Source organism: Chenopodium album, chromosome 17 (genome assembly GCF_948465745.1).
Source record: "Chenopodium album chromosome 17, dcCheAlbu1.1, whole genome shotgun sequence".
Classification (NCBI taxonomy): domain Eukaryota; kingdom Viridiplantae; phylum Streptophyta; class Magnoliopsida; order Caryophyllales; family Amaranthaceae; genus Chenopodium; species Chenopodium album.
The window spans coordinates 43,254,266-43,274,839 of NC_137850.1; the positions used below are offsets into that span (position 1 = coordinate 43,254,266).

Genomic DNA, 20,574 nt, shown 5'->3' on the forward strand with positions numbered 1-20,574 from the left:
CTACAGTCAAAATATATTTCTTCATTCAGTCAACTGCATACACGAGCCATAGCGTATCCGAAGTCAAAATGGAAGATAGATAGTCTTCAAACGCAAAGAAGTAATGAGCCTATGGCCATTGTTTTCAGCAAAATGAACCTGGAAGTAGCCTCAGCATCATCAGCAACATTTACCTGCCAAAATGACGAAACTTTAGAGACAACAAAATGGCCTAGAAGCAATTTGTATGGAGGAAATAGGCATATCCTCAATACAAATTTATTAGCAGGCTAATCCCCTAATGTTGGTCATTTAGCTCCTTTCTTTCAAGTTACAGTGTAATCAAGTATTGTAATATTGTACTATATATTTTAATGTAGTACTACTTACGTTTTACTCCCTCCGTTTTTAAATACTTGCTCCATTTCTCTTGGACACGCATGCCGATACTAAACTTTAATCACTAATATCTTTAATTATCAATAAGTATAAATTCTAACAATTGAAAATTAATATTCTATTAATTGAGATGATTCTAACAAGTACCCACAAGACTATATTTTTTCTTATGCATAAATGATAAACATTAGTCAAAGTAGGACAAATGAATAGTGCAAAAAATAGAAATGGAGCAAGTATTTAAATACAGAGGGAGTATATCATTTGCAACTATTTGACATAAAATAGAGAGGAAAAATGTCTAATCATTGCAAATAATATAAAACGGTGGTAGTATGATTTTACATTCTTAGGTTGTAGCCACGTAAGGAGGGTCTCCTAATGAATTATTATCATTTTTACCATAACAATCAATCTGGTCGACTGGTCCTAATGCTCACATTCTTAGGTTGTAACCACATAAGGAGCCATCAAAATAGAAGCCAGAACGGCCTCAAGTAATCCACCAGACAGGATCTGGAATAAAATTCATTCTGGGGATTTTTTTTTTTAATGAAGCAATTGTTCTCAATCATCAGAGTAAGAATTACCTGCTCTTTTTTTTTTTTTTTGGAAGCCTTTCTTTCCCCTCACTATTCCTGCTCTTCGTCTTCTTCTTCAGTGGAATTCACCCGAATGATGTAGACCTAAGAAAATAAGTGAAGTTACTAGTGTTACGATAAATATTTTAACAATCAAAGCAAAACTGGTTCATTATTATGTAGTTCTATAAGTAGAAAGACCAAACATGGGCTAAAAAACCTCAAGAAATAGACAATCAAACCGAGCTTATCCATAGACCAAACAGATGAAACTTCTCAACCCTTACGAAATTCTGATCATCATCTATATCTATACTTCTATACTAATATGATTTGGTAATTGTACTTAAATGCTATTGAATTAAAAGGCGTTGTCTCTCATATAAGTGTGTAGTGTGGTATACAAAGTAGTATACTACATCTGTATGAAATTGTTTACTTGGTTACGACATGATTCAGGTGTTATGTTAGGCAGTGAAATTCAGACTGTTGTACAGTAGTAGTAACAAGAGCAGAAAGAGACTGAGGTTACCTTAAAGGTAGTTGGTTCAATGAGCTGGAAAAACAAGGGCATCTCCATCAACCAATTCATGATCAATAGAAAATCCTCTCCATCCACCACTAAGTCCATTCTTCCTAGCAAGGTACTTGGCCTTCCATTCATCACCATCTTCATCAATTAAAGTGACCATCTCGTCCTCGTCTGGAAGATGGACCTTGCAAAATGGGATAGGAAAACTCTGTATGGCAATAGAGATTTACTTAAGTATGTGAGATTTCCCAAGATTTCTTCTTGAACCGAAGTTGTTCAAGGGCATAGAAAAGTTGGTTGTCTATTTTAGTAGAGCTATTTTTCTGAATCTAAAAAGTGCTTGTTTTTCACATTTTTCTTAAGCTAAACGTGACATTCAAAATTTAGCTAAAAAAATTAGACCTTAGTGTATAAGTGACAATCTTACAACTAATAATTCGAGCAAAAAGTAGATAACTTTATTACTTTATCATCAAAAAACATATCCAATGCAACCGTTGTATATTCTATGTGGCATAACATTAACATTTCAACCCGTGTAAATTTAGACTTTTCTTCATCAATTCCAATTCCTCAAAACACCTAGTAATTCTTTTAGGGGTTGTGAACCAATATTTGGGTAATGTTATATGTAGCCCTAAAGGCTATATATAAGCATTAATTATACTCTTGGAAATTGTATAAAATTAGGAATTCATGACAAAAACACACGTAAATCAGTGTTATTAGTGTTTATATTTTGATGATTTCTTAACTTTTTACGATTTTCAAGTGTAAATTTAATGCTTATATGTAGCCCTAAGGGTTATGTATAACATTTTTCTTGAAAGGGTTTAAAAACTGACCAACCAAAACCCTCCAGTAACATGAGATTGAAGCATTGGTTTGATAAAGGCAGGAAATTCCGAGCCTAATTGTTGTTCAAGTTCTTCAGCTCTCTCAATAGCGTAAACCCTATCTTTATCCGAGGCGTAAACTCGATTCAGAATATCCCTTCTCTTGTACTTGTATATCCTAGCAGCAATTTAGCATCCATCAAAAAATAGAAAGAACTAGTTTAGTTCATTAAAGTGCTAGATGATACACAACATCTAATATCAAATCTCGTTTATATCATTTGCTCTTTGTGGCTTTCTCTACGCCAAAATAAAAACCCGAAAAGTGGAGAAAGTAGAGATGAACTAAACTCACCTTCTACCTTCCGACATAGGCTCGATTGCATACTGTAAAGACAAAAACAATTAAAATGAAAGAATGTAAATAGGGTTTTTAGAAATAAATCAAAGGGTATTCTAAATTGTACATTGTAAACAAATTGAAAATAAAACCTCTTTGTAATTGGGAGGAGGTTTATCAGCCGTTCGAGACGAACGACGAACAGACGAGACACCGAAATCGGTTGATCTTGCCTTCACCTTCTTGGCCTGAATCATAGAGTGATTACATGAGAATTGAAAAATGAAATACTAAAAAAAAGGTATAAACTTTATTAATTAAATGATTAAATTACAGGGGAAGAATGATGGGTTTTTCTGGGAGAAGGTTTAAGAGCTTGAGCAAGTTTATGGAGATTAAGTTGCTCCATTCTCTTCTTGTTTTCCTCCAATCTCTGCTTCCTTTTGTCTTCATAGCTTGCTGTTGTTGTCACCATTTTCAATCCGAACGCGAACCCGAAACCGAAAGCGAAAGGGAAAGAGAAAGGGAAAGGCCTTTCTGATTGATGAGTTCTTCCTTCAGAAATTGATGGAACTTTTGGAGTGACTTTCTAATTCTCAAATTGTGACAATTTCTGTATTTAATTGGAGTAAACTTTCTATTTTAAGGCATTTTGTGTCTTTTTGAGCGCCTCTTTCTTACATTTTTTGAATTTGAATCTTCCTTTTTTATTACTGTATTATTTTATTATGGTGTTTGGATAAAAAGTAGGCTTATTAGCCATTTGGGTTGTGGGTTATATGGTCCATTTAGGCTTATTAGCAATTTTGGCTCACATTTAGTCACAAGTTTCCTAAGTTGGTCTTCAAGAAATTATCACCCCTTTTGCCCAAGTTTCCATGGCGGTAAACCGGTAGTCGTCGTTTTTTCATAGGATAAAAACATGAATCTGATACGAAGGGGAAAAAAGAATTATTACAAACGCTTAGGGTTTAAAGGCATAGCGTCGCTCAATTCGGTTCTTTTGTTCAATATGAAAAGACCCAAACCATGCAATTAATTCCCTTATGGAACATAAATACGCTCGTAGTAGAGTACAAATGAGTTCGATTAAGAGTGTGTGAATGTGTGATAGGAAAATTGTTAGGCTATGGAAGAAAAATTAATCATCCTTTACATGAAATTTTCTCAAAGTGGCTTTATTATTTCAACTCCTTTTGCATGCCCCCGGTTTACAATAATTTTATTGTACATCGAACATTTTTGCGAAAAGTGACCCTTTTTCTTTATAAAAGTGACCCTTTTTCTTTACAAAAGTGACCCTTTTTATTACAAAAGTGACCCCTATTTTCACAAAAGTGACCTTTTTTTTTACAAAAGTAACCCTTTTTTTACACAAAAGTGACCCTTTTTTTCACAAAAACAGAGTATCAAAATAAAAAAAATAAACACAAAATGCAAAAGTTAACCCAATGGCTCTACTTTCATCCCGTATCTTTATCTCTCCTCAAAACTAAACATTTCCACCATTAACAAACCTTCAAATTCTCTCTCCTCCATCAAAACCTCAACCCCCTTCTCCCTCTCCGTTACCAACTGCAAGTCCTCATATTTTTCCCTTCATAGTTGTCGTCATCGTCACCTCTGCCGCCATAGTCATCACCACCTCCGCCACTGCCATGTTTGCCACCATCAAAGTAGATGAGGTGAAATGATAGATACCGACAATAAGGTATACTGTATATGCAATTGGGGTCGAGGCATTCGGAGTTGTTGTAATCCCGGACTTCAAACTCGACAAGATAGATGGGACGCCGGATTCTTGGGAGAAGCTAAGGGAGTGGTGGTTTGGCGGTGAGTGTTTCAGCCTGATTTACACTAATTAGTGTAAACCGGATGTTTTTAAATATTTGTGTTATTATTTAGCACAAATGTTTATTAAAAGCCGGTTTACAATAACATTAACGTGTGGCGCACTATTCTTTCCAAAAACTGAATCTTACACGTGTGAACATATTTGGTGTAATGTTTTACTTTTGTACTTTCTCTCTCTTCTACACTCCAGTATTTCCTATTATGACTTTCACTTTTTCTCCTCTTCACTTTCTCTCTCCTCTGCACTCAAAGGTCCCATTATTTTCAATTTCAATTATGTTATTGTTTTCGATTCTGATCATTTTCTCCTGTTTTGATCTTTGAAATTTCAATTTTATGCAATTTTCTTCAGATTATTGCTTTTTTTTTGTTGTTGTTTTTCCAGCAGTTCAAGAACTTCGAGCAAATCAATAAAGAAATCGGGTAAAAATACACCTGCTAGTGAAGCCGATCAAAATGCTAGTATGTTTTTTTTTTTTTTTTGCGCTTCATTTTTAGGTATTTTTCTTGCTTGATATTGTCGATTTTTGTTTTTTTTATTATTTTTGGATATTTCTTGATATTTATATTTATTGCGTTTTTAGTTTGAATTTTAAGTTTTATTCATGATTCGTGCTAATTTGTTGTTCATTGTCAATTTACCGTTAATGTGCTACAATTTTGTTGATTTTTGTCCAATATTTAGAGGCTTGGGATCAAATAATGGTTAGGAAATCACACTCTGAACATCTTACGATGAGTTCTATAGGGTGTGTTGTAAATTTCGATTTGATGGAATTGCAATTGCACAACGCTAATCTAGTGTGACTATCCACAGGGAAATTTGGTACTGTCATATGATAATGATGCATGTATTTGCTGAAATTTGACCTACAATTCAACAATAAATTGAATCAGAACTCTTAATCAAGAGATCAATTTAAGGACTTGGAGCAGTTAATTTGACAATGTTCAATATAAGAACAACTATGTTAATTAAGTGCTTGAGTCATTTCATTGATGATTTAGAGGTTAATTAATCTGAGAATATCAAAGTGAGTAAATTCTTGTTGTTGATGAAGATATACTCTCCATGGGCTAGTATGGTCAATTTCTGTGTGAATTGTATGTACAACAATGTATATGGTGTGGGTTCAAGCCCCGAATAGCCTACATGACACTTGTTTATTGGTTTATTTTGTGTGTCACCATTGTTGGTTATTATAAGTATCTTCTAATTACTGAGCATAACCCTTTTCGTTGGGGTAACTTTTAAATTAAAGTCACTTTTGTACTCATTTGGGGTCACTTTTTCTTTCGAGTAAGGTTATTTTTTCTCTCGAGAAAGGGTCATTTTTTTACTTGGTTAGGGTCACTTTTACCTTTGATTAGGATCACTTTTGCCTTTTATTTCAAAATGATCAAATCAAGTTTTAGAAGCAATGCATTTGTGTTTTATATTGACATTGGTGGGTGGATTGTGGTGACTGGTGGAGCATCTATTAAATATGAAAGTGTTTTATTCAAGGCTATTAGCTCAATTGGTAGAGCAATGTACAATAGGGTACATGGTGTGGGTTCAAGCCCCGCATAGCCTACATAATACTTGTGTATTGGTATGTGTCGTTTATCACCATTGTTGGTGTACCAACAGTTGTCGTTATAATTTCTAATGGGCATAGCGCTCACTTTAATTAAAGTCACTTTTGTACTGAGTTAGGGTCACTTATTTCCTTCGTTAGGGTCACTTTTGCCCTTAATTAGGGTCACTTTTGCCCTTGATTAGGGTCACATTTGCCCTTGGTTAGGGGTACTTTTTCACTTGAGTAAGGTCACTTTTGTCTCGATTAGGGTCACGTTTGTCCTCGGTGAGAGTCATTTTACTTTTGTCTCGGTATATGGTTATTTTTGCACTGGTTAGGGTCACTTTTATTCTTGCTTAGGGTCACTTTTGTCTCGAATTAGGGTCACTTTTGCCCTCAATTAAGGTCACTTTTTGCCTTGCTCAAGGTCACTTTTGTCCCAGTTAGGGTCACTTTTGCACTTGGTTAGGGTCACTTTTTCTCTCGCTCAGGGTCACTTTTGTCCCACTTAGGATCACTTTTGCCCTCAGTTAGAGTCACCTTTATCCCCAATTTGTGTCACTTTTGTCCTCAATTAGGATCACTTTTGCCCTTAGTTAGGGTCACTTTTGTCCCACTTAGGATCACTTTTGCCCTCAGTTAGAGTCACCTTTATCCCCAATTTGTGTCACTTTTGTCCTCAATTAGGATCACTTTTGCCCTTAGTTAGGGTCACTTTTGTCTCTAGTTAGAATCACTATATTTCATAAGTTAATACTATGGTACAACAAATAGCCTACGTAGGACTCGAACCTACATCCACTGTGCGTAGAAGCATAGAGTGCTCGACCAATTGAACTAATAGGCTTGTAAACAACATAATAAAAAATTATTTTTTGTACTACTTCCGTTACATATTATTTGTAATGATTGGACATTTTCCCTTTCGTTGACGGAGGTAGTATATAATGATTTTCTCTTCCAATTAACAAATGGCATATTTACAGAGGGCTATGAATATACTCTTATATTCAATAAAATTGCATAGTACCATGATAATACATAAGCATTAAGCACCAACAACAATTTTACAGAGGGCTATGAATATACTCAGTATCAATAAAATTGCATAGTACCTTGAGCGACGTTGAAGCTATAAGTGAAAGACAACATCACAAAATAATCAGAAGCATCACCAATTCACCATAAATATTAGCGAGAATTGCGATAAATGAATACAAATACAATAACAACAGGACACTAGATAATTCTGACATTACCAAATACTAGCTGTAGTCGTTTCCATCATGTAGCTTCAGTTATGATTTGAGAGTTAAATATATTAATTTCACGCCATGATTTGAATTGAAGGTTCGGAAATATGACCGGAAAAATAACTGGAATTGTTAATCAATAAAATTTGAAAGCAAGTATTGCAATCGAGTAATTTAGGGTTCGTAATTTGATCATCGACAGGTCAATCAATTGCAGGCTGAAAATTACGATTAGTGGAATTGAAATTCTATACAGATACAACTATCTTTTTTTTTGTGGTTTGAGGTTGAATTTGGTTGCAATATTCTTTTGTTTGGTTCGTTGAAGAAACATGAGAAAGAAAAATATTGGGGACTGTGATTGTTGTTGTTGTTTTCATGAATGAGTTGATTGCTTGTGGGAGTTGTGGCACGTGTGAGATTTGGATGTACAATAATATTATTGTACACCCGGGGCACACAAAAACTTTTGATTATTTAGTTATTTGTTGGTTTGCTCTTTAACAAAAAAACTGTTACTTTTTTTTTTTTTTTTTTTGACGGGAAACATTCAGCAAAATTATTAGGCAGTAGGAGGCAATAAATCAGCCTCAACAAGTTCATACAAAGCATTAGGAATATCTTCAAGCCAAACTCGAAGACCCTCATAACTACTACTCAACTTTGCTAGGCTATGAGCTACCTTGTTTCCATCTCTCTTCACAAAGGAGAAAGTGCAGGAAGAACATTGGCGAGACAAAGCCAAAATGTCCCTCACAATTGCCCCAAAAGCAGTCGGGTTCACTATGCCTTTCACCAAAGAATTGTGCAGCTTCAAGCAATCAGTTTCAAGACATAAATTTCTGAATCCAGCTTCCAGGGAGATGGTTAGAGCATGTCTCATCGCCATACCCTCAGCCACATCCACCTCTCCTGACCCCTTTACCATTACACATGTAGACACCACAACATCCCCCTCACAATCTCTCAGTACCCCTCCCAAACCAAGCTGATTATCAGAGAAAATAGCAGCATCAGAGTTACTTTTATCAAGCCTACCTCAGGGCTGCTCCACACAGCAGGGAGTTTTGTACTTTGGCCCTCGACATTGCTTACTTCATTTGCCTTCTCAAATTCAGCCACCAGACCCACGGCCTTAGAGATAATATCCCCTGCAATTTTTCTTTTGTTCTCAAAAGACCACGCATTCCTTCGAAGCCACAGACCCCAAGCAATGGACCAGAAAATGTCCCACCACTGAGCATCTTTATACTTCACACGCACCTGGCTGCACCAATCTCTGAAATTTTCCCCATTAAAACCATCCACATCCAACCGGAGTGGGGACAGACGCCATACTTGCTTAGCTTCAGTACACTGAGCGAGCATATGAAGAATACTTTCATTTGCCTCTCCACACATAGCACATATTACATCAACACACACACCTCTATTGTGGAGATTTTTACGAGTAGCAAGACCTTCTCTCACAGCAAACTGTTACTTTGAATAAGTAACATTTTATATTTTTATGAGTTATAACATCTTTAACTCCATCATGCATTCATCAATAATAAAAATCGAAATTTTAAAAAAATATATATAAATCAAAAACACCAAGTTTACAATGATTGTTTGATTGAAGCGCGGTTGGACAAAATGAGAGACATACTTGGTGTAATCCAACTTCCAACCCAAGTTCAAACCAGTTAACTATCCAGATTTGGCACCTCTAAATAGCATTGGCATTGCGCGGTTGCACATATAAATGCAATCGTACACAGATCAAAAGCCCCTCACTGATATAGCTTACATTCCACTTAGCAGTCCAATTCCAGGACATATTCTCAATCATCTAAACACAAATGTGTAAATTGGCACATTTCAAATGTCAAATAAATAGAGCTGCATCAATAATCAAGTTACCAAAAGGAACCCAAAAACTTTCATGACAAAAATGTTCTTTATTAATAGTTTTTCCCTCTGCACGTGTAACAACGAAGCGAGGTGAACTGTGTAGCTGTACAATAATTGAGACTCACATCAACATCTGGAATACTCTAAACACTGTGTTCATATAGACTAATCAAGAAAATTGCTATTCTATGATCAACTATCATGGGATTTGTACTTTGTAGCTATAAAAATAATTTAATCCCAAACGAAAAATCAAGGCATAAGAACTAGTTGCGATCTTGTCAACTGCTTCCAGTCTATTTTGAACTCCATGAACACCAGCAATACCTTAAAGCACTTTCTTCACTTGTAAGAAGTCAGGCTTTAGCTTCTTTGCAGCTTCAACATCTTCCGGAGATGCCACTGCAACCACAACTCCTTTATCTTTGACTACATCAACTGCATCTGCAAATTCCTTGAAGTCCTTTACACTGCACAACATAAATAACTTTCATAAGATTCCACCATCACTGTAGAGATTAGGACCTACCCCATCAACTGCAACGAAAAGAGTTCAGGGAAAGTCTAGCACAACTAAATAGTATTTGCGTCAATGTGATTATTTCTACAGCAAAGTGATTGAAAAAGCTTTTCTGCTGGTTTTGATATTCAAGGGTAGCGCCATATGCATCTTGAACCCCATTCTGCAATCCGCAGTAGATGAAAGCAGTCTTCTACTAATTAAAAATTTGTATAGAATGTTAGTAGCATATCCAATATTACCTCGTTGAAAGTATCTCCTCACGTCTTTTTTCTCGTTCTTCTTCTGTGACTCCCAACAAGTGCCGTAACATACTGGAAAAGTAATTGGAAACTAATCAGTATTGATTACTGAATCCCTTTTAATAAGATAAAGCATCTCACAAAAAATAAGCCATACCTAAAATTATTTTTCTCAAAGTCTACCAGAATTACAACTTACCAAACAAAAAACTAATATTTGACTTCATACTCTTCAAGTGACAAATTAAGCAGTGACAACAAGTAAAACTATCCCCAAACTGCCCCATAATCGGCATAGATGCCACAATAAATTTTAAGGAGCCATAAAAACCAGAAGAAGAAAGAAAAAAGTAAATAAATGAAGAAGATATGGAGCCAGTAGTTTAGAGTATATTTGTATTCCTCAAGAATACATCTGTGTGTTCCAACTAGATAACTTCTGTTTCCTTTTATCCCCCTCTTTTCATGTTCAAAACAAGAATATTAGTTTTTTGGAGCAAGGAGCTTCTAAGAGGCATTTAACTTCGAACTGACTTATCTAGACTTCAAGCGCAGCCATGGTACTGGCAACTGGCCTCCTCATTTTACAGTTAAATATACGTCAAAAAAAAAAAAAGAGCATGCAAACTCATCTCGATAAACAAGGAACCATCTACCTCTCCATAACAAGAATTGCACATTACCTGCTATAACCTTTGGCATCAGGTAGTTGATATGAGTCAACATCACCAATGGTCCCAATAATTGCCTTGGCGAGAGCTTCATTATCTAATTCCAACCCACGGAGGAAATCACCCGTTCCATCATAAACTTCAAGTGTTTTTAACAAATTTGGATCTCGATAGGACAAATATGTGAAAACCCCTGGAAACATGACAGATGTAAGAAGTGAAAACAGCAAGAACTTACAACTTATAGATATTACTCAAGCTCACAGGATATACTAGTCACCTGAATGAGTATCAAAGTCACAAAAGCCTCCATAAGCACCGCCACTCACTCGTACACGGTCCCACAGCCATGTATTACTGATATATTTCGAAATGACATAGGCACTTCCATTGAGCTTATAACCATCTCCATATACATTCGCAGCTTTTCCAACATAATTGACCTAAGGAGGATCAAAAGGAATCATTCATCACTTGCAATAAAACATAAAACCAAAAATATATGTACTAGCTCATAAATGATGGGTTAAAAATAAAATAAAAAATAAAAACAATGGAAATTACTTGAGTGGGTATCACAATGGCTTCATTATGAGAAGAGAGTTGAGTATTCCACTTATTTGGTTCAGAGGAGAAGTCTGGAAGTGAGTCGAGAAATTTGCCAATATACTTTTCTGAGTTTGTAATATTTTTCCCATCAGCAGTCAAATTGACCAAGCAATGCTTCTTTGTAAGTAAAGTTTTGCGAATCTCTTCCAGAGAGAGAGAAATTCCTTCCCAATCCTTATCAACTTTCTCTTCCAGGCCTCTCAGGAACTCAAGGTAACTAGAGGCACACCACAAAAAGATTACTTTCATATCAAAACATAAATTTGTTGTAAGCTGCAATCCAATTTACAGTATTAATTTTGCAGAGGAGGATAAAATGTACAGTTGAATAATTACAATACTGATGTGAAAGAAGGCATGGTCTCACCTGACACCACCCATTTGCTCAGAAATCCAACCAGCAGCATTCAACTTTGCATCTATCCTTGCAGCTGCGATCCCATGACCACTGCCCCTCAGTCGATTCTGAAGACAAGTTTTTTGGCTATGGTATAAGTACAAAAGCTATTGCTTCATGACCAGTTTATCAACAAAGTCTTAAAAATGAATTGCAGTAATAGATACCTCCATTCTTGCTTTACTCTGAGAAACAAATTGCTTGAAGCGCTGTTGATCATTGAACTGAACCTCCTGAAGGACAAGATTCATCTAGAATATACAAGAAACCAAATTAGTAAAAGTTTGGAACAAAGGCAACAGTTGGCTTGGATTGGCAAAGGAGAAGTTAATGTTGTGGTGTATTTTTTTCATGGAGATTCAGTGGCGTTTGTGGTTAGAAGGGAATGCACATGTTTTTCTCAATAACTGAATAACCACCAGAGTATACTATACATTAGCGCTGACCTTACATTTTTACTAATATATAAAAATTAAATATTGTTTGTAATCCTTCATTCTTTTGAATATTGCAACATGGGGGGGGGGGGGGGGGGGGGGGGGGGGATTACATTTCCTAAAGCAAAATTTAATTAAAATACTCTATCGTTAATTACATGACAATTACCATAATAAATTGATGACATTGTGATAGTATATATCAAGATGAGTCTAACAAGACCCACTTGACTATGCTTTTCCTTAAGTATGAGACACAATATGTAGATACAATTACAGAGTAGTATGTGAATAGTCAAAAGTGCAAACATTGTCAATCAATCAAAGCCTTAATCTCATAAGTGGGGTCGGCTTAGTCAAACGACAACAACAAAGCCTTAGTCCCAAAATGATTTGGGACTGGTTAACATGAATCATCATAAGGAACCGTACGATATAAAGAAAGGGACATAATAAGAAAATCAGTTTAAAAGAGTTTGAAAAGATGAGAAAAGTGAGAAAAATGAAGGGAATGTTGATAGAGAACCAAGAATAGAATTCAAGAAAGTTTTAAAAGAGTGGTTAAAAAGTTTGGTAAAGGAAATCAGTATTCAGTACAGTTCATGAAACACTAAAGGGATCAAACCAAAAAAAAAAAAAGTAAGATAAATTTAAAATATATATATGTAATCATAACACATAATTGACGTGAATTTTCTCCCTCCACACCACCCTATCCAACACCATATGTTCCTCTATCCCCAAAGCACTCATGTCACTCTCAGTCACCCTCTTCCAAGTTTTCTTCTTCCCCTACCTCTCGCAATCCCAATACTTTGCAATTCTTCAAGCCTCCTTACCGGAGCGTCACTTGGTCTCCTTACATGGCCAATTTTTTTAAATATATATTTTTTCAAATGCCAATTTTTTGATAAGTTTTACTGATTTAAAAGTACATATTTGATCAGTCAAACTTATGCATTGGCAAGCATGACAGTCACACTGTTGCAAACATTCAAAAAGAGGGAGTGTTTAACAGTCAGTGAATATTAAAGAAACTGGGATACTTTGTAATTTATGGAGCTAATTTAAGGATTTGCCCCTCCGGTTCTGGGTTCTGGGTGACTAGGGTTCATAAAAGTGTAGCGTACCAGATTAAAAAGGTCTTCAGCGCGTTCAGCCATTGCTTTCCCTCTGACAATCAGCTTAGCACATGGGTCCTTACTATCCCTTACAGATGATGAAAAAGGGTAAACAGATATTCCTCCAGTTCTCCTTCCAATTAATTGATTAAGTTGCACAAAATCCATGTCTTTGGTACCCATCTCCAACAACGATTGACTGCATAGAGTTTGGAAAGAATTAAAGCTCGGAACCGAAGAAAAAAAAATCATGTGCAAATGGAATGCATCATTAATTAAAATTTAAGTTGAACAAAGAATTCAAAAAGAAGAGACAGCAAACAAGTTCACCATGATTAACAAGTTTTCACTATGTAAGCAATCTTACCAAAATAAAGGTATATATTGGAGAAGCTCATGTTTCAGGGTACTCATATCAAATACAACTTCACTGTAAATGACATCGTTTGTGAATAAGTCATGCTGCAGAACCGTCACACCATTGATATTCCCAATCTGCAAGAGAAAACACTTAGAAAAGATTTTCAAATAAAACAATTGACAGAAAATTACCCCCCCCCCCCAGACACACTATAAATGAAAAAAGGGAGTCCAACCTCAGTGGGGATATGAATGGGTTTTTTCGGGATGTCATGCAAAGATAGACATGGAACACTCCGCAAAGCTTCAGGTGGATCTGGAGTTTCCTGCTTTAAGCGCAACTCTTGAGTAGCACGAACCAATTCTGCTAGATCTTCCTCTGTCATACTTGCCTTGAGCTTCTCCAAAGATTCTTGTTCAACAGCCTCATCATGAGCAGCCTTCTCTGGATCAGGCTGGCAGCAACAGTGTTAGAATCATATGAAAGCTGATAGAGCAACCTGTTTATGATTTATTGATTTGTGTTATAAATTCAGAATAAAGGAGATGTAAATTGCAATACTCACCTGCATTTCAACTGTTACACGGTGAGGGTTTTTCAGAATATACTTTCCAATTAAGGGAGAGAATACAGCTTTAGAGCCTTCTGCTGCTACTCTTTCCTTAAGCTTCATCAGTGGTTTCTCCCACCTCAATGGCTCAAAGGGATCCATATCATAAATCCATTTTCCCTACACCAACCAAAAAAATGGAAGTTATAATAGTGAGTCATAAATATTAACACACAATTTATTTTCAGACGGTTAGGGGCAGTCATAATTTAAAAAATTTCAGAATAGAGACATATGTCTTACAATAGACCGAAGCATTAAGGATAGTCCACGTGGGAAGGAGCCAGTGTTATTTTCCCTTAGAGAGAACTCAATAGTATTCATGGACGCCTCTATAGCATCTGAATTGAAACCTTCTTCCACCAGATTTTTAAGAGTTGTTACCACTAGTTCTTCTACTTTTTGAATGTCCTCCTCTTGAACACCCTTCAATCCAATACTAAACTGAGGCTGCAAAAGATCATCATCAATGCCACCTCCAATGATAGCTTCTCCAAGGCCACTCTCCAGCAAGATTTTCCTTAAAGGAGAGGCTGGTGTTCCCAACAAAAGGTGATCCAAAAACGCAATTGCAAGCTCGGTCTCCAAATCTAGAGGCTTTTCAGACAGCAACCAATTAAGACAAACCATGTGCTTTTTCTTCAAATCCTCACCATCACCAGCAGGATATTTCTCTGTAATCCTGACAGGTTCTGAGAATAGTTTTTGCGGTTGAATTTGTGAGTCATTGGGAGCTGAGCTCTCATCAAACTTATCTAGATATTCTGCAATGAACATTCACCAGACGAATGTCAGATAAACAAATTAAGTGGAACTGATGGACGACAAAGGGCTCCATCAGAAATAAAGCTCAACACTGACTGCAATGACATACCACTCAAGAGGCGAAGACGCTCATTTGGATCATCATCTCCATAAAACCATATCCTTGCATTGCTAGGGTGGTAAAATCTTTGGTGAAATTCCTGTTCATATGTATCACATTAGCAAAATGCATCAAATTAAGCTCATGACAGGGCTGCTCTGAAAAGAACCAGCAAAACATTTGAATGTCACATACCTTAAATTTCTCAAACGTGAGCTTGGGAATAACATTTGGGTCCCCACCACTATCTACACCATAGGTGTTGTCTGGAAAGAGTGCCTAAAAGTCATTGACACCAAATAAGCATTCTTTGACAAAGATGTCTTTTTAAAGCAATAATAATATACTTTAGGCATTGCTATACAACAACCAGTCCTTAAAATCCGCATCAACAAAAGAAAATTTTCCCAAAATATTACTTAAACAATACCAAAGAGAAAGCATGGTATAGAAGTTAGGGGCAAACCAAAAATTAACCTGGGCAAAATATGGGAACAGAGGAAGTACAATGTTTTATAATTAGCTTTTCAAAGTATCAATATAATCCTTTGTCCCTATATATATTTCACACTAGCTTTGTAAAGATATCACAAATTATATTTCACAATTCTCTTTTGGGTTCATAAACATCTAGTCTGTTCCTCAAATACCCTTACAACCACAAATATCAATGAATGATTACCTTTCTTTCCCTAAGAATGTCACTAGTTTCAGTATCTTTCTTTCAATTTTTGTTTTTTCAAATGCCAGACCACACCTTTAAAACTTATTAAGTGTGTTTATCCTATAGTAAAAACAATAATGGGTAGGGGGTGAAACTAAACAGCGATTGTCATTAGTACAATAGCATAACAAAAAAAATGAACAAGAAAAGTCACTTATTGTTGAATCACTTTATATGTATATTACGTAGTTGAACATATTAAATGGGTCAATAGCTCAGCACAACTAACATAATTATTAAGCGAAAAAAAAGGAAATTTTAGATTTTAACACCAGAAGCAAACCCGAAAATTGTTTTAACACCCCAAAAAAAAAAATTAACACCAAAAAAATTTTCTGAAATATGATTTTACCACCACTTAAGGTCTGTTATGATTGACTGAACTGGCTGAGAGAAGGAAATTTTTATGACTGAACTAGCTGAACTAAATATTTTATGAGAGAAGGAAATTAAGAACCGAAGTGAACCGAAAATAATCTAAAGAGAACACGCCCTAACATATTTTGTCCAAGAATCCATTAAGTGGGGTCCACACTGCCACGTGTCGCTTTTTGTTTGGTAAAAAAACAAAAAACAAAAAAAAACTTAACAATCCTACAGCCAACCAACAACCCCACCACCACATCCCCACCCCACACTCGTAGCTTCAACCAGTCGGCACCGAAACCCACCCACCTCCACTGCCCCGACAAGCGAAACCCGTCCCCTTCCAACACCCCCCCGACACTGGAGCCCATCCCCCTCCCATTCCGCACCCATAAACCGTCCTAACCGAAACCCTAAATTCTAAAATGGCCACGAAAACGGCTAGTTATGACCAAAATCGGCCGGTTTAGTCCACTCAACCACAAAACCGGCCAATTTCGGCCATAACTGGCCTTTTAGGATTTAGGGTTTTGGTGGGGCTGGGTTAGGTCGGGGGAGAGGTGTGTCGGTGATGAGGTGCGGGTCGGCGGTTGTGCTGGGTAAGGGCGGAAAACAGGGAGGCGGTGGTGGCGCGGGGTGGCTGGCCGCTGGGTAGTGTTAGGCTTTTTTTTTTTTTTTTACCAAACAAAAAAGCGACACGTGGCAGTGTAGACCCTACTTAACAAATGCTTGGACGGAATCTGTTAAGTGGTTGTAAAATCAAATTTTTGAAATTTTATTGGTGTTAAATTTTTTTTTTTATTTTTTTTTTTTGGTGTTAAAAACCACTATCGAGGGGGGGGGGGTTTCTGGTGTTAAAAACCATTATCGGGGTTTTTTTTTCTGGTGTTAAAAATCTAAAATTTCTGATAAAAGGAAAAAAAAAAAAAAAAAAACAAGTTAGAGTCAAGCATTCTATCTTGTTTAATTAATGGGCATCTTAGAGTCAAAATATAATGCAGACAATACCAAATCTTATTTGGCATGGACGCATAGAAGCAAAACAGTTCACCATGTGAAGTCAATATTACTACTCATAATTCATAAGACACCTCAAAAATCAAGGAAACCAACTTTTTCTTTTGTAATAACAAGGTAGCTAAATGTAATTGGGGAAAGTAAAATCGGTGAAAGACATGCCTGTTGAGCAGTGCGACCTAAAACATTATCTGGCTGGGAATAAACACCCTTCATCTCATTAAAGACAACACCTGAAACATGCATTTTAAATTAATCAACATAAAGAGAATTAGAAGTCAAAAGGCATTATTCATGACATCACCAACACCATGGCATGGATTATGGATTTTTCATAAAATTATTGGCATCAAAAGTGATATAAACAAATAAACAGCTGAAACCTTTATAAGATATTGGTTCTGAAGGATCATTAAGCTCGTAATGCCAGCCTTCTTGTTGGAAAGTCCATTTGTCCTCCACACATTTGGGAAAGAACACCGCATCCAAGTAAACATCTACCAGATTATAGAAGTCCTGTTTAACAAGCAATTCAATATGAATTAAACACATGAGTCTAAGGATGACATCAAAAATAATTTCAGGAAAAGCACAAACCTTGGTATTAGTAGATGCAACAGGATAGCAAGTCCTATCAGGATATGTAAAAGCATTCAAAAAGGTATTCAAGCTCCCTTTCAAAAGTTCAACAAAAGGTTCTTTCAGAGGATACTTTCTGGAACCACACAACACACTATGTTCTAATATGTGAGGAATCCCAGTCGAATCACTCCTGCAATAACAGACAAAAAATTATAAGGAGACTGGGACAAGATAACTGCAATAAGTACCCCAGATTAAGTTGACTTTTATTGCAGCCAAGGGTTGACGTTAATACAATAGCATACCCAAGTAGGCTGCAGCAATGAGAGGAAACAATTTCAACAAGCCAAAAAAGTAGAAAGTTTCAAGGACCACTTGAATAATTGACATCATAATTAAGCTAAATAGCACCAGAATACTATCCTTGATAATTGGGCATGAAGCAGCTTAAGTTGATTTTTATTACAGTAGTCAGCAACAGGAATCAGCCAAAGCTAACAAGGACATACATTCAAAGCCTAGGGTCCTCTCCTAATTTCCGAGGGATCGTTTTCTAACCTTTATCTGGACTTTCAAATTATGTTAGAATTTAGAAATCCAGAAAATCCCCAACCTTGTACAGGTTTGCCATCTATATTCATCGCGTAATAATCTAGAGTACTTCTTGATAGATTTCAGGTTCCCCACTCAATATTTCGCCATAATCTCTTATTACCATAACAGCAGGGTAGAAGAATACTGTAAACCAATCAAGCTCATATCGAAAAATACAACTCCAGCTTATAAATGCTAAACTTCGCTCCTCAACTCTAGATATAAAATTGCGAGTATAATTCATCATAAAATTCAAATGTTAAAATACGTAGCTAAAATGCGGATGTCAAAAACCTATTAAACATCGAAGTATCAAACACCATTATCTTGACCAGCAATGTAACAGACACAACACAAAGTAAGCCAATAACAATAGTAAATACACAAGCTACGCCCCTAAACATATACTCGGCATTGCATAAAGCTAAATTGATAATTATAAGACAAATATGGAGAAGTTTTCAACTTACGGAGGAGTTCGAAAAACGATTCCAAAAACCTTATTCTCATCATCATTCGAAACCGACATAACCTGAGCACCAGTTTTCTTATGCTTAAACAACACAGCTTTCGATTTACACTCATCGATAAACTGCTCCGCAACCTTCTCAAACCCAAGCTTCTCTGCAAACTCAAAATCATGCTTTCCAGACTCTACACCACCAAAAACAACCACCAATCAATCATATAATCAATCAATTAGTTACTGAAAACAATTCAATCATTACAAACCTGAAGTAGCGGCGGAGTCGGAAGTCGCGACAGCTGAAGGAGAGAGAGTCGAGAAAGTATTGCGACGGCCGCCGGAGAACGGCGACGGCGGCGGAGGGAGAGGAAGAGATAAGGAGGAGATAGGGCGGAGAATGGAGTGGTGGCGGAGGAGAGAGACTGGTTTGGAGGAGTTAGGGTTTTGGCTATGGAAGTTCCGGCGAGTTAGGAGGCGGCGAGTGGCGGCGGTGAAGAGGCGAGTTGGTGTTGAAGAGGAGAGAGAACGGAGTAGCATTGCTCTCTCCATTGGTAGAGACTGAGGTTGTGATAATGAAGCCACAATTTTATGTTTTTATGAAATGAAATGAATTTATTTTAGTTTTATTTTTTTTTGGGGAGGGAGGAGTTTTCTGCAAGAAAACCAGTGAAACAAATTATGGTAGATGATAATAATACTATGTACGAGTATATTTTTTTATTGAATATAAAAGAGTTGTAAATTTGGTTTTTGAGTTTTTTGATTGATGATTTGCTTGGTTTGGAGGTCTGAAGCTGTTTGTGGTGTTGTGGATATTTGGAGACCACGTTTTTTGGCTCCTAATATTTGTGAGAATTTAAGATTTTCTTTTCCCATTTTTTTTGCTTTCTTGTTTTTATTTTTTGTCTTTTCATATTGACGTGTTTGGATTAAAGTAGGGTTATAATGACGATCGTCTTTGAAAATTTTGGTCATTACAATTGATTACAAAAATTAGTCACAAAATTCATTCATACTAATACAATGTTAAAATACTAATCTACTTCTATTTAAAATAAAGTGCTAAGAATTATGGAGTAACACAACACTATGTTGATTATGCATTTTATAATGAAATTATGATTTGCATGGGGTAAAGGGAGTGAATTTAAGTGAGAGAGATAGGGAAATGAAAGAAAAGTCATTTAATATACGAAGTACAAGTAATGTGTGTTTTTTATAGTGTTCAGACATCCACTTCCTTTTTTCTGCCTTCCGTCCTTCACCATTGCACCACCACTCTCTTCATTCCCTATTCTTATGTTAATGTTGTCACTCTTTGTCGTTGTTACCTCCTTGCCCAAACCTTTGTCGGGGCTCCATCTCCGAAACCCCCTTATCTTTCTTACTTCCCACTTTGATTCATACCCACTAATAAGATTTTGATTGTCAAATTCGATTAATATGTAAAATTTTCATGATTGAATCTCACAGTATAAAGCCACAATTGATGATCTAAAATGGTTATTTCCTATTTTCTAGTCTTTCTTTTTATTGGATTTCGGACGGTTGTTGGTTTTTTTTATTATTTTTTTATTGGAAGGGGATGGTTTCTCCTTTGGGTGTGGCCGTGTGGATGGTGGAGGTGGTGGAGGTGGTGGAGGTGGTTCAAAGATAAGGTAGATATGCATTGTGAGGGTGTAAGCTTTCGAGTGTTTGGGGGTGTGGCTACATTATGTGAAAATTATTTGGGTGTATGATTTCATGGTGGGTTGAATTGT

At 36.3% G+C, this 20,574-nt stretch overlaps 3 protein-coding genes across 3 annotated transcripts; all 3 read right to left on the minus strand.

Annotated features, from left to right (window-relative positions):
• Positions 1-134: 134 nt before the first annotated feature.
• LOC145589791 (B3 domain-containing protein At3g19184-like) lies at positions 135-3,340 on the minus strand. The gene is made up of 7 exons (XM_081646477.1): positions 3,002-3,340; positions 2,820-2,915; positions 2,683-2,714; positions 2,337-2,505; positions 1,492-1,699; positions 969-1,064; positions 135-173 (listed from the first exon to the last, which is right to left on the minus strand). Exons 1-5 carry the CDS (start codon positions 3,140-3,142, stop codon positions 1,508-1,510), a joined length of 630 nt encoding a protein of 209 aa, XP_081502603.1. The 5' UTR covers positions 3,143-3,340; the 3' UTR covers positions 135-173; positions 969-1,064; positions 1,492-1,507.
• Positions 3,341-7,898: 4,558 nt separating this feature from the next.
• Positions 7,899-8,737, minus strand: LOC145589073 (uncharacterized). Its single transcript, XM_081645641.1, has 2 exons — positions 8,375-8,737; positions 7,899-8,324 (listed from the first exon to the last, which is right to left on the minus strand). The coding sequence occupies exons 1-2, from the start codon at positions 8,735-8,737 to the stop codon at positions 7,899-7,901; spliced, it is 789 nt and encodes a 262-aa protein (XP_081501767.1).
• A 522-nt stretch (positions 8,738-9,259) lies between these two features.
• Positions 9,260-19,606, minus strand: LOC145589792 (presequence protease 1, chloroplastic/mitochondrial-like). The gene is made up of 19 exons (XM_081646478.1): positions 19,081-19,606; positions 18,819-19,002; positions 17,770-17,944; positions 17,556-17,688; positions 17,335-17,405; positions 15,261-15,344; positions 15,075-15,165; positions 14,444-14,964; positions 14,156-14,320; positions 13,826-14,044; positions 13,597-13,724; positions 13,239-13,428; positions 11,839-11,922; positions 11,642-11,739; positions 11,230-11,491; positions 10,946-11,108; positions 10,678-10,858; positions 9,995-10,066; positions 9,260-9,702 (listed from the first exon to the last, which is right to left on the minus strand). The coding sequence occupies exons 1-19, from the start codon at positions 19,361-19,363 to the stop codon at positions 9,561-9,563; spliced, it is 3,246 nt and encodes a 1,081-aa protein (XP_081502604.1). The 5' UTR covers positions 19,364-19,606; the 3' UTR covers positions 9,260-9,560.
• Positions 19,607-20,574: the final 968 nt, after the last annotated feature.